This window comes from Rhamphochromis sp. 'chilingali' (assembly GCF_963969265.1).
Source record: "Rhamphochromis sp. 'chilingali' genome assembly, chromosome: 2".
Taxonomy (NCBI): Eukaryota; Metazoa; Chordata; class Actinopteri; order Cichliformes; family Cichlidae; genus Rhamphochromis; species Rhamphochromis sp. 'chilingali'.
The window spans coordinates 62,143,117-62,163,147 of NC_137930.1; the positions used below are offsets into that span (position 1 = coordinate 62,143,117).

General features: G+C 39.8%; 1 protein-coding gene across 1 annotated transcript in view; it reads left to right on the forward strand.

Moving 5' to 3' along the window:
* itpr2 (inositol 1,4,5-trisphosphate receptor, type 2) overlaps nt 1-16,948 on the forward strand; it is a 61,994-nt gene extending 45,046 nt beyond the window's left edge. Inside the window, exons 49-57 of the mRNA XM_080874091.1 lie at nt 1,437-1,612; nt 1,702-1,866; nt 1,946-2,129; nt 3,715-3,801; nt 4,628-4,749; nt 4,864-5,029; nt 5,129-5,289; nt 14,226-14,387; nt 16,031-16,948. Coding sequence (XP_080730217.1) covers nt 1,437-1,612; nt 1,702-1,866; nt 1,946-2,129; nt 3,715-3,801; nt 4,628-4,749; nt 4,864-5,029; nt 5,129-5,289; nt 14,226-14,387; nt 16,031-16,111 — 1,304 coding nt within the window. The 3' untranslated portion in view covers nt 16,112-16,948. The remainder of the gene's footprint in view (nt 1-1,436; nt 1,613-1,701; nt 1,867-1,945; nt 2,130-3,714; nt 3,802-4,627; nt 4,750-4,863; nt 5,030-5,128; nt 5,290-14,225; nt 14,388-16,030) is intronic.
* The last annotated feature ends 3,083 nt before the right edge of the window (nt 16,949-20,031 follow it).

Consider the following 20,031-nt stretch of genomic DNA (forward strand, 5'->3'; position numbering starts at 1 on the left):
TACATCTGCCAATATCAAAGTAGAGATGAACTTACCATATGAGGCAGACAGAATTATTGTGTGCATTGTGTAAAATTTGTATAGAGCATAGTATGGACAGCTCCTGGTGCTGAAATAACATCTCATAAATGTACTAGAGAAAATGTATGTGGAGAATAAAAGTCCTTAATATCAGCTAAATTATGCCATATCTCTTTAATTCAAATGCAGACACACTCATTAGTATTATCCAACTAAAATAATGAGGGAGTCAAGCATGCAAAAAAAAAGAGGCGTACACACAGAGAGTTAAAGAGACTAGTGGCTATGTGATGAAAAGAAAGAAAGAAATGTGGTAAATTTTAAAGCAACTGTTGGCAAAGGGGCCATTTATTTAAACTAATTTCAGTTTTGAGATGGGCAAATGAGGTGAATACAGCATGAGACATGTGACATGAGGAAAACCTGTGCAACCACTGCCTGGAGTGTCAACCACCAACCATCAGCTACAACGCAATGAGCAACAGGCAGATCTTTTTAAAAAAATTATCTATTTACAGCTGTTTTATCAAGCAGTTTTAATAATTTTAAAAACCTATGGAAGAACACTTTGAATGTATTAATTTTCAAGTAAAGTAAGTTTATAACAATTCTCTTTTTTTGGAATGTTAATTATTAATGATTATTGCTTTCTTTTTATGACTGAAAATGTGTGTTCTGTGACACGTGATGCTGCATTTATTTAAACACCTTGGTCACTCAGTCTCATGAATGCTGGTGATTTATCTAACATACAGTATCTAATTGGATAAGAAGCAGTAGGCGTGTACAAAATGTGCTTAAAGGAAATCCTTCACACGTCATCATGATATCGTTTTGAGGTGGGACAACTTGGACTTTAATCGTTTTTATCGGTATGTTGATACGACTTCATGTCATTGCCCTCAGCCTGGCGTCAGCCTGAGACCTAATTAATCAGATGAAGTTAAATCACCCAATAATCATCCTATTTTACTCTTTAAAATTCATTTCTTTACGTGCAATGTTAGATTACCTGATTTTAGGTTTTGCGAAATGTTACTAGAACTTGCTGTATTTGCTGGTTTGCCTTGGTGTGATTTGTTGAAATGTAAACCTACTGTACACGTGGTTCCTGTGGCGTACAGAAGTGTTAAAGATGGCTTTCTGATAAATACTTCCTCAATGAATTGTCAGCACTTTGCAGTTTCCAAAAGACCCATGAGCATCACTCTGCTGATTTACTCAGTGAGCTGAAGAAGAGTTGGTTGTTTTGACTGATGCTGTCCCCATGGATGGTTGTTTGACATTTTAAAGTGTTTCCTTTGACTGTTTGCTAAGTTAAGCTTTTAGCTCAGATAAATAATTCATTAGAGGGATGTTGTGCTTTAAAGCATTGATGTTTTGTGCCTTGTTCGATTGTTTATTCTTCCACACAGGCACATTATCCCCATTCTGGAATATCTTACTGTGGGTGGCATTGGGAGTCTTCACCGCACTGCTTCCCGTCTTACCTAAACCAATAGGCATCGGGTTCTTCCTGGTCTCCCTTATTCTGCGTGCTATCTACACAATGGGCCTCGGCCCTGCGCTGCTTTTGCTCGGTGCTGTCAATGTAAGTGAACAAAGGCTTGTTTTTGAAGAATGTGTCTGTTCTTGCCTCTTCACACGTACGAGTTTTTTTTGTTTTTATTCCATTTTCAGCTTTTCAACAAGTTGGTGTTTCTTGTAAGTTTTGTGGGGAACCAGGGGACGTTCACTCGAGGCTACAAAGCAGTCGTGATGGACATGCTCTTTATCTACCATTTGTGGTATGCCATCATCTGCGTCCTGGGCCTCTTTGTTCATGAGTTCTTCTACAGCTTTTTGGTAAGAGAGCTCGTTTGATTTGTGACAGTGTTCTCCGAATGTTTGCTGATGGCTCACAGATAACGATCTCCTTTTGCAGCTTTTCGACCTGGTGATTCGAGAGGAGACGCTGCTCAATGTGATAAAGAGTGTGACGAGAAATGGCCGCTCCATTTTTTTGACAGCGGTTCTGGCCGTTTTTCTCGTTTACTTTTTCTCCATCATCGGCTTCCTCTTCCTCAAAGACGACTTCCGCATGGAGGTGGACCGCCTTCCTTCACCAGGTCAGAAACTTTAACTTTTAAAGTACACTAAGTCATTACTGTGGTCTTCTCCCTGTCGTAAATTCCTTGGGCTTTAAGATATCCTTTGATATTGCCATTTGAAAATAATGCTTCAAAAATGCTGCTTATGTTTATCACCAGTCTAGTGTGATATTTAAAACAAACTACACCAAATAGTGACAGTTTCACTTCCACTTTTATGAGGAAAGCAGAAAAAACACTGAGTGAGACATGGGTGATGTTCAACATCTTCAGATGTAACTGCAAGAAATGTGATGCAATAGAAATCAGTTGCAAGAATGCCACATCTATTTTAGTCATAGTACTTATACCTGACCTTTCCAATGAATGTGTCATACTTAAAAACCTTTAAAAATGCACTGATGGCTCCAGTTTGGCAATGTTTAAACAATTAAATAAATAATAATTTCTACAATGTAAAAAAAGATCAAATCTTCTAGTAGTATGTGCAGTAATTGCATATCTGGTGATATGTATTATCTCTCTTAACTTCATTTCAAGTCTATACTGTGTAAGGAGGAAAAGGAAAGTTTTGTTGATTCTCCAGACTGGATTGTAGTTGTGCTTTGCGCTCCTCTCAGTATATTTTTCTGTTATCTTTCGTGAAAGTTATCCTTAGTTGAACTGAAACAAGTTTGCTCTTCTTTTTTAATCTTTTCCAGCCATGAACATCTGTGATTTGTTAGTGAGCTGTGTTTTCGTTTTCTGAATTTGTGTAAATCATAGAACGGAATGTACAAAATTGTTCACATTTTGGAGTTGCTGGATGCTAGTTGATCCAGCGAGTTCATTTTTTCCCTTCACTTTTGATCTGATCTATAATTTCTTAATTACAATGATCAAATCAGCATTTTCTTGTGTATAATCTCCCCATAGAAATTGTCGACCATCTAGAGTAAGCCATATATATATATATATATATATATATATATATATATATATATATATATATATATATATATATATATATATATACCCACCCAGACACATGTTTTGAAAACACTGTGGAGAGTGTGGGTAGTGTTAATGAGCTCCAGCACCCACAGTCAGGAAGACATCCTGCTAGCACATGTGCACCTGTTGCATAACCTGGTGGCCGCGCCATCCTGTGTTTTACTGAATAGAGCACAGCAGACACAGCCGAGCAGTGGTGGGTTATGTAACCAGCTGGGCTCACGCCTCTCTGTATGTTAGCTGAAGGCTGAGTGGAGATACGACGTGAGGGAGCTTCATCAAAACTGGGGAGCACCCTTTACACTCTTCTGCCAACTTAGAGCTGTGACCCGCTCAGGCGGTGCGGCTCCTCTGCTGCTCGGGGCTTTGCCGATGTGCAAATGATTTGCTCAGGATTTTTCAGCAACACTTCACCGCCCACCCAGCAGCTGCTGCCTCAGTTTACATAATGTCTGACTATATCTTTCTTGCTGATTTCTACCAGTGCTGATGAGAATTAGCGGGAAGAAGGTTTAATGCAGGAGCATAATTTAATCGTCACCTTTCATATGGAAATTTTTAGTGCTGTTGTCACTGACGCAAACTTCCCATGTTTTTGTTGTTCTTGTAGGAAAAAGGGATTTATTGAGCAACAGCGAGGTTGCAGGCTCATGTTTGAATGAGAGATGCCCTGCTTCTACACCCACATCTGTTCCTGGTAGGTTTTGGGGTAAAATTAAACTGAATATGTCCTACCCATGGTGGAAGTCACGGAGTGGATAAGTTTTAAGATTTTGTGTTTTGACTGGGGTGGTGGGCGTGTATGTGACCTTTCCAGCAGTAATCACTTCCTGAAAGGTTACTAACACACATACTGAGACATAAGCACGTACGCATGCACACACACTGAGTTTGTGCACACAAAGAAACTTGATGAGGCAGGGCGGGTGACTCCTACTCCTGTTTGTTCTCCTTCGTCTCCACGGATCACCTGCGCCATAAGGGCACACACGTGATCTCAGCCACATCCTTCACCTCTTCTTTCTCCTCAGCAGTCATGCTGTGCGTGGCTTTATTCATTTACAGTAGGAGTTGGAGGTGTTTTATTATCAGTCACTTGTCAGCGTCAGCTGAGTCACACTTTTATCTGAATTAGGTCAAATTGTTTTTGAATGTTGTTTTCATTTCATGAACTAAAATCTTCTTCAACTCTTCTAGCTCAGTTTAATAAAATTAAGACTAATATAAAAATAAATATTCTCACTGTGAGATTAATAAAAACAATTTATCAAATGAGCAGAATGTAATGATGGAAAAGGGAAGCACCTTTTAAGAAGAACTTTTAAAGAACAACAGTATTGCGTGTCAGTCCAATCTTGTGTAATTTCATACCAGATGTAACACAAATTTAAAGGTGCACATTTATCCCATTAGACACCAAAGGTCCTCTTGATAAAATCTCCCTTTTTATAGGTTTTCTATCTCTCTCTCTCTCTCTCCATTTCTTCCATCACATGTTTTTCTCTGTGTTTTCGTCTTGTTAGGTGAAGATGATGGGACCGAGCGGGTGTGCGACACTCTGCTCATGTGTATAATCACTGTATTGAACCAGGGCCTGCGTAATGGAGGTGGTGTGGGAGATATTCTCAGGAGACCCTCCAAAGAGGTAGGACAAGCCGAAAACGAATACAGGGAATACAGAAAAATGGCATTTTCTCATTGTGTGTTCTGTCTGAAGAAAAACCTGAAATAAAATTCTGCGTTTCTTCCATATTTCCAGGAGCCACTATTTGCAGCTCGAGTGGTTTACGACCTTCTGTTTTTCTTTGTTGTCATCATCATCGTTCTCAACCTCATCTTTGGTGTTATCATTGACACCTTTGCAGACCTGAGGAGTGAGAAACAGGGGAAGGAGGAAATCCTCAAAACCAGTTGTTTCATCTGTGGTGTGTACAGACAGCTTCGTGGTATAGCTAGCATGCCTATGATAGACAAAATGGTCTAAGGTAGAATTCATAACAGAGCTAATGTGTATAATCTTGCAGGGTTGGAAAGAGACAAATTTGATAACAAAACGGTGTCCTTTGAGGAGCATATCAAGTCTGAACACAACATGTGGCACTACCTTTACTTCATGGTTCTGGTGAGAGTGAAGGATCCAACCGAGTACACTGGTCCTGAGAGCTACGTAAACAAAATGATTGCAGTAAGTAGGCCAAATATATACACACTATACACACAGGAAATGGTTACAGTGTATCTTTGTAATGCAGATTTATGTTCTTTAAATGTGACCCATTATGCTCATTTACGCATCCATATTTTTATTCTCAGAATCTACTAAAACAGTTATTATTCTTATTTATATTATGCTGGGCTTTGGTGCAGTGTGTCAGTTCACCCACTTTATAAAACAAACTTTTTAAGTGGGCTTAAAAAGCTTGACTGAAAGCTTCTCGTAAAAAGAAGATTTGAGCAGCAAGCGGTTGGGGCTGCCGTGCTCACAGCCGGCGCTCTGTGTCTGAGATGACGATGCTAAGCGGACACACTCTGATCTTTTACAGTGACGAGTAGAAAAAACAGAGCCGCTCAGAGGGATCATTTCTACTCGTCCTCATATGCTAACCTTATCTGAAACTTTGGCCAGCTTTAATATGAACATGCACAATTAATTACACTTTGCTAGTACTGTGTTGGACCCTCTATTGCCTTCATAACTGCCTTGATTCTTATTGCATAAATTCAAAAGGATGCTGGAGCCATTGCTTAGAGATTTTGGTCCATATTGACATGATAGCACCACACATTTACTGCAGATTTGTTGGCCGTACATTCATGATGAGGATCTGCCATTACACCACATCCCAGATGTGCTCTATTGGTTTGAAATCTGGTGACTGTGGAGGCTGTCTGAGTACAGTGTCATGTGCAAGAAACCAGTTTGAGATGATTTAAGCTTTAACATGTCGAGTTATCCTGCTGGAAGCTGTCAGAAGGTGGGCAGACTGTGCTCATAAAGGTATGGTCATGGTTAATAACAACTGTACTCGGTTAGGCTTTGGTGTTTAGGGTTACATTAGTGTTTAAACCATTCTTAGTTGGTACTAAAGGGTTCAAAGTGTGCCAAGAAAACATCCTCACACCATTACACCACCACCGGAAGCCTGAATGGATGATATAAGGCAGGATGGATCCATGTTTTTTTTTTCTGTGTGTGAGTGTGAGTGTGAGCAGATTTCTCTAAAATACTCAGACCAATCTGTATGGCACCAATAACCATGCCATGCTCAGTCACTTATATCAGCTTTCTTCCTCTTTCTGATATTCAGTTTGAACGTGTTGTCTTGAACACATCTACATGCTTGAATGTATTGAATTGCTGCCATGTGATTGGCTGCTTGTTAATCAGCCATTTTTCGGATGTACCTAACAAAGTGGCCACTTAGTGTATATGCGCACACACACAATAAGTCAAAGTGTAATAGATCCACTTTAACAGGTACATCTCACAAGTTGTTGTCTGATCAAAATAGCTTAACTCTCTTTATACAGATCACGTTTAAGAGACATACAGCAGTGTAAAGATTTAGGAATTTGAGACTGCACATTTTTAAGGTGGTACATAAACACACCCAAGCCTCCTTATTATTCCAGGAACATATGGACAAACAAACACATTCATTTCACCCCCTAATTCATATTTTGTTGGCAAGCTGCACCAAGCAGATGAGCAAGCAGATGAGCATACAGATGTCTTCGTGTTAGAGCCTTAAAGATGCACAGCCTCTTTAGTTAGCAGACTTGCACAGTGTGCTATAGAAGCGTGATCCTCTACAGCAGACGAGTGATCAAAAAATGAGACTGAGCCTCTAGGACTGTGCCAGGCATCCCAATTTATTCTCCTTTCCCCTCGCTGCTGGAGAGAGATGGGGTTCTATACTCAGGTAGTCCTCACCATACTGAGCTCCTAACCTGCAGGGACACAGTGTGGTTAAATAGTAATTAAACCCAGTCCAGGCCTATTATCATCAATGTACCAACTTGCCGCACTGACACACAGACAAGAAGTTGAAGGATGTAAGGGCAACTAAAGGTGTTGCTGTTAGGTTAATGGATTCAAATGAAGCCTTGGAGCACAATGGCACATTTTGTGATTAACATTCAGCCGTGATGGGCATAAGAATGGTGGCATTATAATGAACAATTTGCATAACAAACAGGTGATAGACGTTGAATTAATATGCATCAGCAGGTCTTCCAACAGGTCGGTTCTCTGATGCCAGGCCAAGGTATTGCTGGGTGATGATGCAATGATGAGTCAGGAATTTACAAACCCAGTTTAAAAAAAAAAAAAAAAAAGTGAGGACATTGTGTAAATTCTACTTAAAAACAAAATCTCAGAAACCCTTAATTTATTGTCAACAGAAAATGGAAAACATATCAAATGTTTAGGCTAAGAAAATGCACCATTTGAAGAAACACAAGCCAATTTTGAATTTGCACGCACACAGCAACCTTTTTCTTTTAACAAGAGCGTGTGAAGATTTAGGAACTGAGGAGACTGGGTGCTGGAATTTTCGGAGAGGAACGCTGTCCCATTCCTGTCTGATACTGGATTCTAACGGCTCAACAGTCCTGGGCCGTCTGTCGTATTTCTCTTTTCATGACACACAAAATGTTTTCAAGGCAGGCAGGCCAGCCCAGCACCTGGCTCTTCTACTATGAAGCCATGCTGTTTCAATGGCTACAGTATGTTTTCTTGCTGAAATATGCAAAAATATGTAAGGCTTTTTCTGACAACAACATCATCTGCATCTGTTCCTCTTAAATCTGTATGCTGTATGCCTTTCAGTATTGATGGTGCCTTTGCAGATGTGCAAGCTGACAATTCCATAGGTACTAATGCACCCCCGTACCATCAGATGGTCCTGCTCTCTTTAAAAAGAATTTCAAATATCGATCTGTCCGATCACAGAACACAGTTTTCCACTTTACGTCAGACGATTTTAAATGAGCTTTGGCCCAGACAAGGCAACAGAATTTCTGGATCATGTTTGCATTTGGCTTCTTCTTTTTTCTTTAACCTGCATTTGTGGATGACACCATGAACTAAAGCATTTCTGAGGCTGTACAGTGATTTCCTTGACAGTTTAGGCCTGTTTTCAGTGCACTGACACCAGAGGGCCTAAAGATCACAGGAATCCAGACGTTTACACAGAGATTATGAAAAAACCTTTGATTGTAGGTCATGAGATGTTCAAAATCTTTACAATTTTACATTCAGGAACATTATTCTGAAACTGTTCCACAGTTTTTAGATGTAGTTTTTTGCACATTGGTGCAATCTTTACCGATCTTTACTTCTGAGAAGTTCAGCTGCATGTTGTTCCACCCCTTTCTACTTAGTACCACTTTCTATTCCAGCATCTTGTTGCCTCTATCTGAACTTTGAGACATGTTGCTGCCATAAAATTCAGAATGAGATAATATTAATATTATTGTGAATAAATTGATTTGTAAAGAATCACCTTTTTTTTTTTAAATGAACTTCTAACTTCTTTTGGGTTTTACATATTAACACCTCTTAAGTGTTGCAGAACCCACACAGTCACATGCGCACGCACGTGGACAACTAAACAAACAGCCTGTTGCGTACAGTTTGTTTGTGCAGCGCTTGTATGCTTTACTGCAATCTTTCATATAAAATCCTACCACCATGTCAGAATAAATATAAAGAGGTTGTGCTGTACTCAGAGTGCAGGTGGTGCAGGTTTCACCTACGTGCAGGTTGCACAGGGAACTGAAAGCAGAGTTTTACATTTTTAAAATCTCCAGAAATAGTTTTTCTGTCTGATGCATTCAGCTTCTGACATTCATTAAGTTTAAGTTTGGTATATGTTTAGGGTATTAGTTGTTTGCTTACTTTACCTTAACTTCAGCTTTTTAACTAGTCTTATTTTGGATTTATTTTTTTGAACAGAAGATACACAAGTTGTGTGAGCATATACCAGACAGTAAGGATCTAATTAAAAAATGCAATAAACTGCTCTGCTAGGGCATAATGGGACTCATGTTTCAGACTGTACTGCCTTGATTAGGATTCCTGTTTTGTTTTGTTTTTTCATTGTTGCTTTTTTGTTTTTTAAACAAGTCTGTCTCTTTGCTGCCCCGTCATCTTAAAATGTTGTATTAAATTGCTCCACTTGCTCACACATAGTAACTTAGTCTTGATAAGAGAAAGCGTCGGTGTTTTGACGTAAGCTGTAAAAGAGCAGCTGAATTGGAGAGAAGTGCTAGTCCATGATGCAGATGTCTGCAGCAGCTTGCACCGTTTGTGTTCTCCACATCCCAACACAGAGTTGTGCTTGATGTGATGTTCAGGTAGAAATACTGCTGGTGCCAGTTTACTAATTGGATCTTTTTGTTTTTTAACTCTATTCTCCGCTACTTCACTACAGTTTTAGGGTAACACTGGCAGCAGCTGCTGTATGAACTAAACTGCCCTCCCAGTGATGGAACAGAGCTGTAACCTGATGACCTCAAACACACATGCATGCAGGCACACACAAGCAGCTCCTGACTAATGATTTCATCTGGTAGGATAAAGTGATGTGGTGCAAAGCCAAAAAAAAAGAAGAAGAAAAAAAGTAGGATCTTGTTACACTGTGACTGTTCTGACGGTGTTGTGCATGTGGATGTGAGTCAGTGTGCGGGTGTTTGTGTGTAAAATTATGACAGCGACTACAGGCCCAGCAAGTACTGCAGCAGCCACAGCGTTACATAACCCATCTCAAGTGGCCTGCTAATAGCTCAGCCCTGCCTGGCACGTGCTCCCCTGTCCCTTTCTTTTTTCTCTCTCTCTCTGTCTCCCTCTCTCTCTCTCACACACACACGTACACACACGTACACATGTACACAGTCACTGTCACATCATGAACCCTTTATTTCTGATATAACACACATGCAACGCATTGCCTTTAATAAAAGAAGCAAACGAAGGGCCGGCATTTGTGATGTAAACTGAGGACAGAGGTTAGAATTTGCTTAATGAGATGAAAGTACTGCTGTGGTTTTTTGTTAAATGTCCCAGTCAAGAACGTGTGTGTGTGTGTGTGTGTGTGTGTGTGTGTGTGTGTGTGTGTGTGTGTGTGTGTGTGCGTGTGTGTGTGTCAGTGATATGTGTATGCTTGTCTGGTGCACTGTTGTGTGCTGTGTCATTGTATACTTTGACACTCTTCTGTGGCTGCTGATCACAAGGACGTGTTGTGCAGCTACGTCATTCAGGCTGAACTCCATTATTTTAACCTCACTGAGCTTGACTAACCTCAAAGTCAAGCGTGTAGGGTAGAGGATCCATGGAGTTGTGACACATAATACAAAAAACATATTTCATAGCACTTTAATAATTATGTGCTGCATACTTAACTGATAATTAAAGTAAAGCAAGTAAAATCATTACTGCACAGATACTTTAAATTAAAAATAAATTTTGAGAAAGATGCTTTTAGCTAACCAGCGACTCTCAACTACTAATTTTACCCAGTAGGCTGCACTGTTTTAATGAATATGTCCTTTTATTGTACTGTATGTATATAAATGTCTGTTTCCATGCTTACAGCATGTCTAATACCTTCAGATATGTCAGGAAGTTTAATGAATCTTGTAGAATTACATGGATAGCATTATTGTTCATGATTAAAACCTATGCTTTAAGCCTGGGTTTTTAAAAAGAAAACAACAACAACAACACAGTGGTTGGAACCTGGAGCGTTGATGATATTTGATTATACATTGTTTGTCTTTGGTGACATCTAAGGTTGTTCCCACACTTTTATATCAGTACCCTGACTTTTCTGGAGTATATTACAGATTGTATGTACAGTATGTACCCGTACGGGATGAAATAAACGCACACTGGTCTGGTGACGGCAGCAGAGTGAGAAGCACATGAATGTCTGTAAATTCACACTCAGTTATGTGTTTAAATTGATCATGAAGCGACACTAAAGCCTGACTCATTGAGACAGTGCAGCATAGCCCACAGTGGATTACTGTACAGTCTAATAAAGAGCAACAAAACATTGGTGGGATGTTTAACTTTAACTCTTTAATTAAACAATGCTTCAGGCAACATGAGGGACTTCACATACAAAATGATATTATGTTCACATTTTTGAGGGTTTTTTTTAATCCAGCTGTTAAGAGTGAGCTTTAGATAGTCCTCAGATGTTGGAGCTTTGTCTCTGAGCTCTCACAGCCTTTGCTGTGTGTTTTTTTTGTTTTTTGTTTTTTTTTCCTTTTTTAATTTTATGTCCCCTGTGATGCCAGAAGCCTAAATCAGAAAAGATCTTCAGTCAAGCTCTTATAGAATGACTTAATTCATACTTTACAGCACTGAGTAGTGAACAGACTGTTCTGGTTAAAAGAAAAAACAGGAATAGAAAACAAAGTACAGTAAAGGAGTGAAAGGACCTTTTTATTTACAGAGTGATCTGACTCAGATATCTGCAAAATGGCCAATGGAGCAAACTGTAACCTGACAACTTAAACTGACCTGCTAACAATCATTCAGATAAGTGATGTTACTTAAAGTGGCTATTGCCTCTCATTTAAAATAAAAGCTGACATTCTGCGAAGAGGGTCTGCTTATGTGATAGCACAACTAAATGGCACCTAATCATAAATCTACTTCAGTGAAAGAGACTCAACCTTGTTTTAAACCCAGTTTTAGTAATATGTGTACTTGATCATATTTCTCCACTTCCATTCTTCACCAGGCCCCTTTTTTCTCTGTTTCTAACCCTCAGATGAGGCGTTTTGATTTTATATAATAACACCAGTTAAATGTGATAATTTTAATACTTCATGTTGGCGTCAGCTAAAGCCTAGCAAAATGCTAAAAATGCAAAGTTTATAACATCACTGGCCACTTCATTAGGTACAATTGTTCTGATCTGTATAATGTAAGTTAAGCTATTTCCTTTAGAAAACGGCTTGTTTGATGCATCTCTTAAAGTGGATATATTATGCTTTTACTTACTGTGTGTGTGTGTGTGTGTGTGTGTGTGTGTGTGTGTGTGTGTGTGTGTGTGTGTACACACTCAGTGGCCACTTTGTTAGCTACACCTTTTCAGCTGCTTGCTAAATATCCAGTGAGCAATTAGACATGCAGACATGGCCAAGACAACCTGCTGAAGTTCAAACTGAGCATCAGAATGAGGAAGAAAGGTGATTTTAGTGACTTTGAACATGGAATTATTTTTGGTGCCAAACAGGCTGGTCTGAGTATTTCACAAAATAATCATCTATTGGGATTTTCCCACCAAACCATCTGTAAAGTAATATGCTAAGATTGTTTGTTCTTTAGTTGAAAATGCCTTATTATTGCCAGAGATTAGAGGAGAATGGTAGACTGCTTTGAGCTGATATGAAGGTAGCAGTAACTCAAATAACCCATCAACAAACCAAGGTATGCAGAAGAGCATCTCTGAGCCTGAACCTTGAAGCAGAAAGGCTACGACAGCTGAAGACCACACCGGGTGCCACGCCTGTCAGAATTGGAAAAGAAAATTGGGGCCAAAGTTCACAAAAGCTTTGGTTTCTTCATCATGAAAATTAGTCTGCTGCACCTGGATGGCTTTCACAGTTGCCAGATCTGAATCCAATAGAACACCTTTTGGGATGTGGTAAAATTCTCATCGTGGATGAGTGGCCAACAAATCTGCACCAACTGTGTGATGCTGTGATACCAATATGCTAGCAAGGTAAAACTAATAGTCTCTGGTGAGTGCATGTGCATGCTAAACTGAAATTACTTTGAAGGTTCACTTATGATTTGGGTAACGAAGTAACTAAGAGTTTCTCATGTATTCCCAGTGCTATTATTATGATTTCAGTCTATATAGTAGAAATTTGTATTTTGTATACAACTGTCAAATTCACAACAGTTTTTCAGTGTTTGAATGTTAAAAATCTGACACTGCGAGCATATATAAAACTGATATGAACAGTTTCTGAGAGTTTCCATTTGTATTGTTGATGAGGAATGGACAAAGCAGTAAACTCACGATACGAATGTTTCACCTAGCAGAGTGGTTAAACCGATCACATGAGAAAATGCAAACAAATAACCGACACGCTCCACATCCCTGTCCACCCTCAGACGGCATGCCCTCTTCTTTGTCCTCAGCGTCTCGCACTCTGATCGGTCTTTCTATCCCTGCGGTTTATTCTTATATAAGAGAAGGTGGGAGAATACCTCACTCCTCCTACCAGACTTAACGTGGTGCCAGTCAAATCCCACTCTCAGCACCTTTTAAGTAATTTTTATCAGAAGAACTGGCTAAAGAATATTACATAAGATAAGCCGATGGCAGTCTGTCGCTGTGAAACCTATCTCACTTTCAGCGTTGCACAAGAGCCACGCGTGTTGTAAAACACACACGCTCGCTCACACCTTTCTGTGTACATATCCATGCAGTAGCAAATGAACAGCACACACACCCACACAGAGACAAACACAGTCACGCTTTACATAATTCTATAGGTTTGCATGCGCCTTGTTTTCTTATACCGTTGCTGCAGAGTGTTTGCTCTGCTGCTGCTGCGCTGTTAGAAAAACAGAAAATAAACATCCGCGTTTTGCATGTGACCACACACGCACGCGCGCGCGCGAGCGCATAAGTAACACTATACTCCCAGTTGTGTTCTTGATAGACGACAGTGACTCATCTCCTGTGTGCATCAACAGTGTGCTTATGGAGTGGGTGAGAATTGAAATGCCAGTTACTGTTCATTTAGTGTATTATTGCTATCTGCTGTATCCAAGAGACAGCAATGGTGCTTAAAAAAATTTACACTGTCAGGTGCAAAACGGAGAGCAGCTTCCATTCTGATGAAATGATTAATATTAAACCTCCATGCCTGTCTTCACTTACCACTACCTCTGTGTTTACTCTCCTCCTGCAGTCTGGCTTCAGCACTGTAATGCTCCTGACGTGTCTATGCAAATCTTGCATGTGTGCCAACATACTGTTGCTTCCATCTTTCTGACCTATTAAGTCAGCTTTATTTCAGGCGTTTATTCTTTTCACCTTTCTCTCCGTTTCTCATACATACCATCTCTCTCCCCCTTTCCTCCAGGAGAAGAACTTGGACTGGTTCCCTCGTATGAGAGCCATGTCTCTGGTGAGCAGCGAGGGAGACAACGAGCAAAATGAGATGCGGTCTCTGCAGGAGAAACTGGAGAACACTGCCAATCTGGTGGCTCAGCTCTCAGGCCAGCTGGCTGAGCTCAAAGAACAGGTAGAATGCTACTTCAGGCATTTTTCATGCTCTTGTGGAAAAGGTCTCTTCTGAGCATTGTGCTCTTTGTAACTGCTTAATAGCACAAAGTAAAACTGCGTCTTGTTCGGTAGCTGACTGCCACGCATGTGCTGTGAAGTCCACATCACATGACTCCTCGTAACACCAACAGGGGAGGAGGTCACATAAAAGACATAGCTTTAGCAGAGTCCCTATGCTCTCAGTTTATTCATGCAGATGGATTCTGCTACTGAACGCAGCACGACAGGTGACTATCACGTCAGCAGTCGACACGACTGAGAGCCGCCAGTGAGCCTCTGGCTGTTTGGATGACTAGCACCGCTGCTGCAGTGTGACTGATCACTCTCATCACCTGCCTCCTCTGCATGTGATTCCAGTCACAGGCCTGTCCTTGTTCCTCTTCTGCCTAATGTGTGAAAACAGCTCCTTATGGGGCAGAATAACACTTCACTAAAAAAAACAAAAACAACAAAAAAAGAGAACAGCTACTGTCGACCTCTGCAAGCAGTAAAGTTGGTAACATCTCGCTGTGTGCTGGGATCTCTCATGTAACCCCCAGTAACAGCTCAATATGTCTTTTATTACAGCACGGTTGAACAAAGATGGCAAGGCATTATCTTTGAATCTGTTTTGTGTCAGCTGCAGGCAGACCTATTCTAATCTAAGTTTGCCGGTTCTATTCTGACTAATAAGGAATCATAGGGTTAGCATGAATACTACTCCACCTATATGGTAAACAGAAAGTGTAGTTTACGCCACAGGAGGTGAGTGTGTTTATGGAGGGTTAGGTGAGGCCCAACCACAGCTCTGCAGTCACAAGGGAGGTCTGCAGCTCTCACACCAGATATGAACTCAAGACTGTTTCTCACTGGGAGGAAAGTTCTCCTGCAGCTCCTCCTTCATTACAACCTTTTGCTGACCTCTGCACACTATCACAGCTGAGACTCTGTGTAGGTTTATGTGTGTCGCTACTTAGCAGTGTGGCTTTCTGCACAGCCTGCTTTTTTTTCGCCCCCTTTATTTTGCATATACAGTTTACGGCTCACAGAACCCATGGACCCCATTTGTGACGTCAACACTGGAAACCACTGTAAATGTGAACCAGCATTTCTGATTCATTTACACACACGCACTTACTCTTATACATCCACTGTGCAGGTCACAGTTCTGCACACTCCCACACATGACTGTGTCCTCTAATGAAGTTTCCAAGGGACATTTTAGTTTCCAGTCATAACGGCAGTGTTGAACAAGGTTATTTTCATGCAGCCGTGCAGAAGATTACATCTCAGGCGATTTAAAATTGATAGAAGAATGTTGTAGAATAACTGTGCAACTTCTGAAATGACAAATTCAATGATTTTTGTCTAAACTAAAACAGTTTGTTCACTCTTGGAGGAGAAATCTACATGTACTGCAAGTTTATTCATATATATATATATATATATATATATATATATATATATCTATATATCTATATATCTATCTATATATCTATATATCTATCTATATATATATATCTGTACTACTACATTAATGGCAAGAAACCAAGTTTCTGTGTGTGCTACATACAGAATATACAAACCTTACAGCTTTTGTTTTCCTCCCCTTCTCCTCAACAGATGACAGAACAGAGGAAGAACAAACAGAGGCTCGGATTCCTGGGTCCTCCTCAGCCCAATCATCACATTCCAACTCACTGAGCGCTGCTATTGGCTCACTATAAAGCCAGAGAGAAACGCAGACACATGAACTGCAGCCTTGAGAACAACACTTGTACTCAAATGTACACCTACAATTACTGATGTCAAAATTTGCAAGGGACCAGCAAGTGTTGATGCTTAATTTTAGACATGGTGCCTTTTCTGTGACACAAAGTGACACAAACACGGCCTTATTTGGAGACAGTGTGCCTTTTGTGCCCACTCAGCCATAAGGGCCCTTGTGTACAGAAAAACTGGTCTGTCAATGATTGACCAGGCACAGCACACACCTTCCAATGTAGTGATAGCGTGCCAGACAGAAGCTGAGGGAAATGTTAAGGTAGGTTAATGGTTAAGTGCTGTCAGGCCTGTGGACAGCTGTCTTGGCCTCTGCTCCACCACTGTCATAGTGCTGATCAGCCAGCCCCACAGAGGTCAATGATTGGCTCGCAGGCTTCCAGAGGAAGAGTGTGCACACTAAGATCAAGAATTTTACCGTTTTAGATTTTTGTTGGTATTTATGAGAAAATTGTTGGTTCATAACTGGACGAGTATTTTTGCATTTTGGGAAAAAAAAGACTCATGCTGCCTTACTCGTTAACTTTTATAAATGGAACATTGCGATTGCTGAAAGTGCACTTTTTAAAATAAAAAAAAGGGTAAAAACCTTTAACTGCAAACAGTAACAGGTTGGTTTGAGGTATTATTATTATTATTATTATTATTTGAATGCTTTGTTATGTTTAAATACGCATTCACCGCACCACTTCAGTTGCCTTTTACAGATTTCTATGTCATATATATATAAATGTGAATAAACTTATTTCCTGTGCAAAACTTTCTTGATGGTCTTAAATCATATATTGATACATCTTGACTGAAGATGGTAAGCTCACAGTTTTTTGTTACGTTATGAACATCCTTGTGTTTATAGAGATGTAAGCTAATACTGTAATTTACTGTATCTGCTCTAACATCCATCTCCTACTGTTTTATAAAGTGTCTTTTAGTGTAAATAATTTTCACTAGTCCCTCGTGAAGTGCAGTTGAGAAGTCTGCAGTTATTTTAAAGTTGCACAGATGAACACCAGACTGTGGCGTACTCCATCACTCAATGTCCTGAGACACTGTTAGCTGAAAGGCAGTGTGTAGAAAAATGTTTCAACTCTCTAGTAAAGTTCAGTTCAAATCTTCTTGTTGGAAATGGATGAGTACTCACTGTGAGCCCCTGTACACCAGTCTCAACTTACTTGTGCTCGTCCATGAGGGGGATGCAAGATGTCACGTCTTCTTTTAGATGAGCTAATATTTCGGCTCAGTTTCATGACTGTTATGACAAATTTACTTCTTCCAGCTTTGCTACACCCCTTGTATTTAAAGGGGACTAATTATGTACATTTCAAGCCCAGTATTTTTATTCTTGTGCTGTACTTGAGTAGCTATGCGTGATTCAAATTACAAAATAATCTTTATTAATTTTGCTTATATCTAAGTATAGTGCGGCCTCGTGGTTCATCGTCTGTCTGTAACAAGCTGTTTTACTTGCTTTGCCTTTAAGTTAACTTTCCACTGACTGTCTGCGCCTGGTAAAGATGTTGTCTACATTAAATGAGACTTTGACTATGTATAATATAAGTATCCATGAATAAATATGATGGAAAATGGCAAAAAAAAAAAAAAAAAAAAGCATAAGGCCTCCTTTCATTCAATACAGAATCATCATCAGATTTTTATCAAGTAGTTTATTAAGTCTGCAGCTCTTCATGTGTGAGATGAATGGCTGCCTGACCTTGTAAAGTTTGCAACCATTTCCCTGAATAGTGGATTTAAGTGTCTATAGTTTCAAAATGTGCAATAGCTGAATTAAATGGGTGGGCGGTGTTGAATCTGTACGCTTAGCTGTCTAGCAATCAGAGATACCAAATGTTTAATTAGATAGCCTTGTCATTTCAATCCGTCATATCGGTTAATGAATAGTTTCAAATAATCACATCCATCTAATTAGATTTATTTAAGTTTAATTCAGTACTTAAAAAATAGTTTTTAAACTACAAAAATAAAAGATTGTACAGGATTTCTAGAGCAGTAATTAACTATCAGTGAACGTGTGGTGGGAAAGCAAAATAGGTGCAATTATTCATTAATTGCACCTATTTTAACAAATTAAGCTGTAACACCTCAGCTTGGATATGTAAAAATAGTTAAAAGTAATTTGGAAAATGTTGGTGTAAAAACTAACCCCGCCAAAAGCTAAACGGTGATGGTTTTAAGAAGAAAAATATTAACGGCATTAATGAACTGAAGCATTAGCTACATTGAGCTTTGTTTCCACACATGGAAATCCCCACTGGTAATTCCACAGTCATCACTTGAGGAGGTGGTGAACTCAAACCCGTCTCTGCGTCTGTCTGTGCGTCTGTATGAAATTTGAAATGATTAACAAGTCTCAGAAAGTAAACTGGTCTCTTATCCTGTCTTACCATTTACCCTCTGCAGAGAAGCCCATCCTTCTTGGCTTCAGTTCAGTGTTTACGCTGGCAGGCCTGCATTTGCTCCTGCTGCCTGTGACAGCCATTAAAATTAGTTCACGCAGTGCCATAATGGCGAGCAGCTGTCACTGCGCAGACAAGAAGGGTTAAGTGCAGCTTCACTGGAATGTGTTGCACTCAGAAATGGAAAGGAGGGAGAGGCTAATATCAGGACCATCACTGCTGTCTGGCAAAACTCTTGATGCTATATTGTAACACCACCGCTTCACCTTGCATCACTTCCTAAATTTGATCAGCTAATATTTATGCTGTGACCCTGGAGAGAAACCATTTAACTTTGATGTCCATTTACTATTAATGGCTAATAGCCTAGACTCTACAGTCTGCTTAACTTCATCCTTGGTGATTACCAAAGCCCTTTTAATGCACATGAGAAGTGTTTTGTTTACTTTATGAACACAACCTCAGACACATTTGGATCATCTTCAAGTCACATGCTTAGCTTTTGTGTATTCACTAGAGCAAGTAGGAAAACACCCAGATCAGTAAATATAAGGCAACATCTGAGACACCTCTGTGCCTGGAAGGCATTTTGACACCAATGCACAGAATTAATCAAGCCATATTTAGCTGGATATAAAGAGCATCTGCATGTAAAATGATCAAAAACACTTGATGTTGTTCAGTCTATTTTAGAGATGCAGTGTGCATCGTTTTCCTTCGTGTCAATACACATATTGATCTTCTGTCTTCTGCAGTTTTCTCTAAAGACTCTCAGCAGCATCAGTGGCCACCAGAGTCAGATATCAGACGATGCTTTTTTGTTGTTGTTTTGCCTGGAAAGACAAACTGACCACACAGAAAGCTGTTACCTTCCAAAGAGGTGGGTGGAAGGTCCCTCATCACACTCATTTTTATAAATAACCATGGCCTCATGACGACTGGCATGTGACTTCCTTTGTATGGCAGTGAAGTTGAGTTGTTTCTGGTCACATGATGCATTGACATCATATCACAGAAAACAAGCACATGGAGAATATTGTTTGCCGTCACACACACACACACACACACACACACACACACAGAGTTGTGTATCGTGCAATATGTGTGAATAAATCATTAAACAGAATGAATAAATCATTCCTACAATAAATGACACACTGAGTTAATATTTTTTAAGTTGTGCCATAGTCTTTGAGGAAAGCCACATGTGAGCAGTCACATGTAAATTATGATCACTACATATTTTGTTAACGAACAACAAGTTTCAGTGCCTGCTTTTACGTTTTACATTATCATGATAGGCTGCCCTTCTGCCTGGATATGCTGTGGCTTGTGAATGGATGTATAGATTGGCGTAACTTGCAGGTAGCATAGGTAAAGCTTACTCTACTCTGTTTTCAGCAATAATAATACATGTTTTAATGTAAA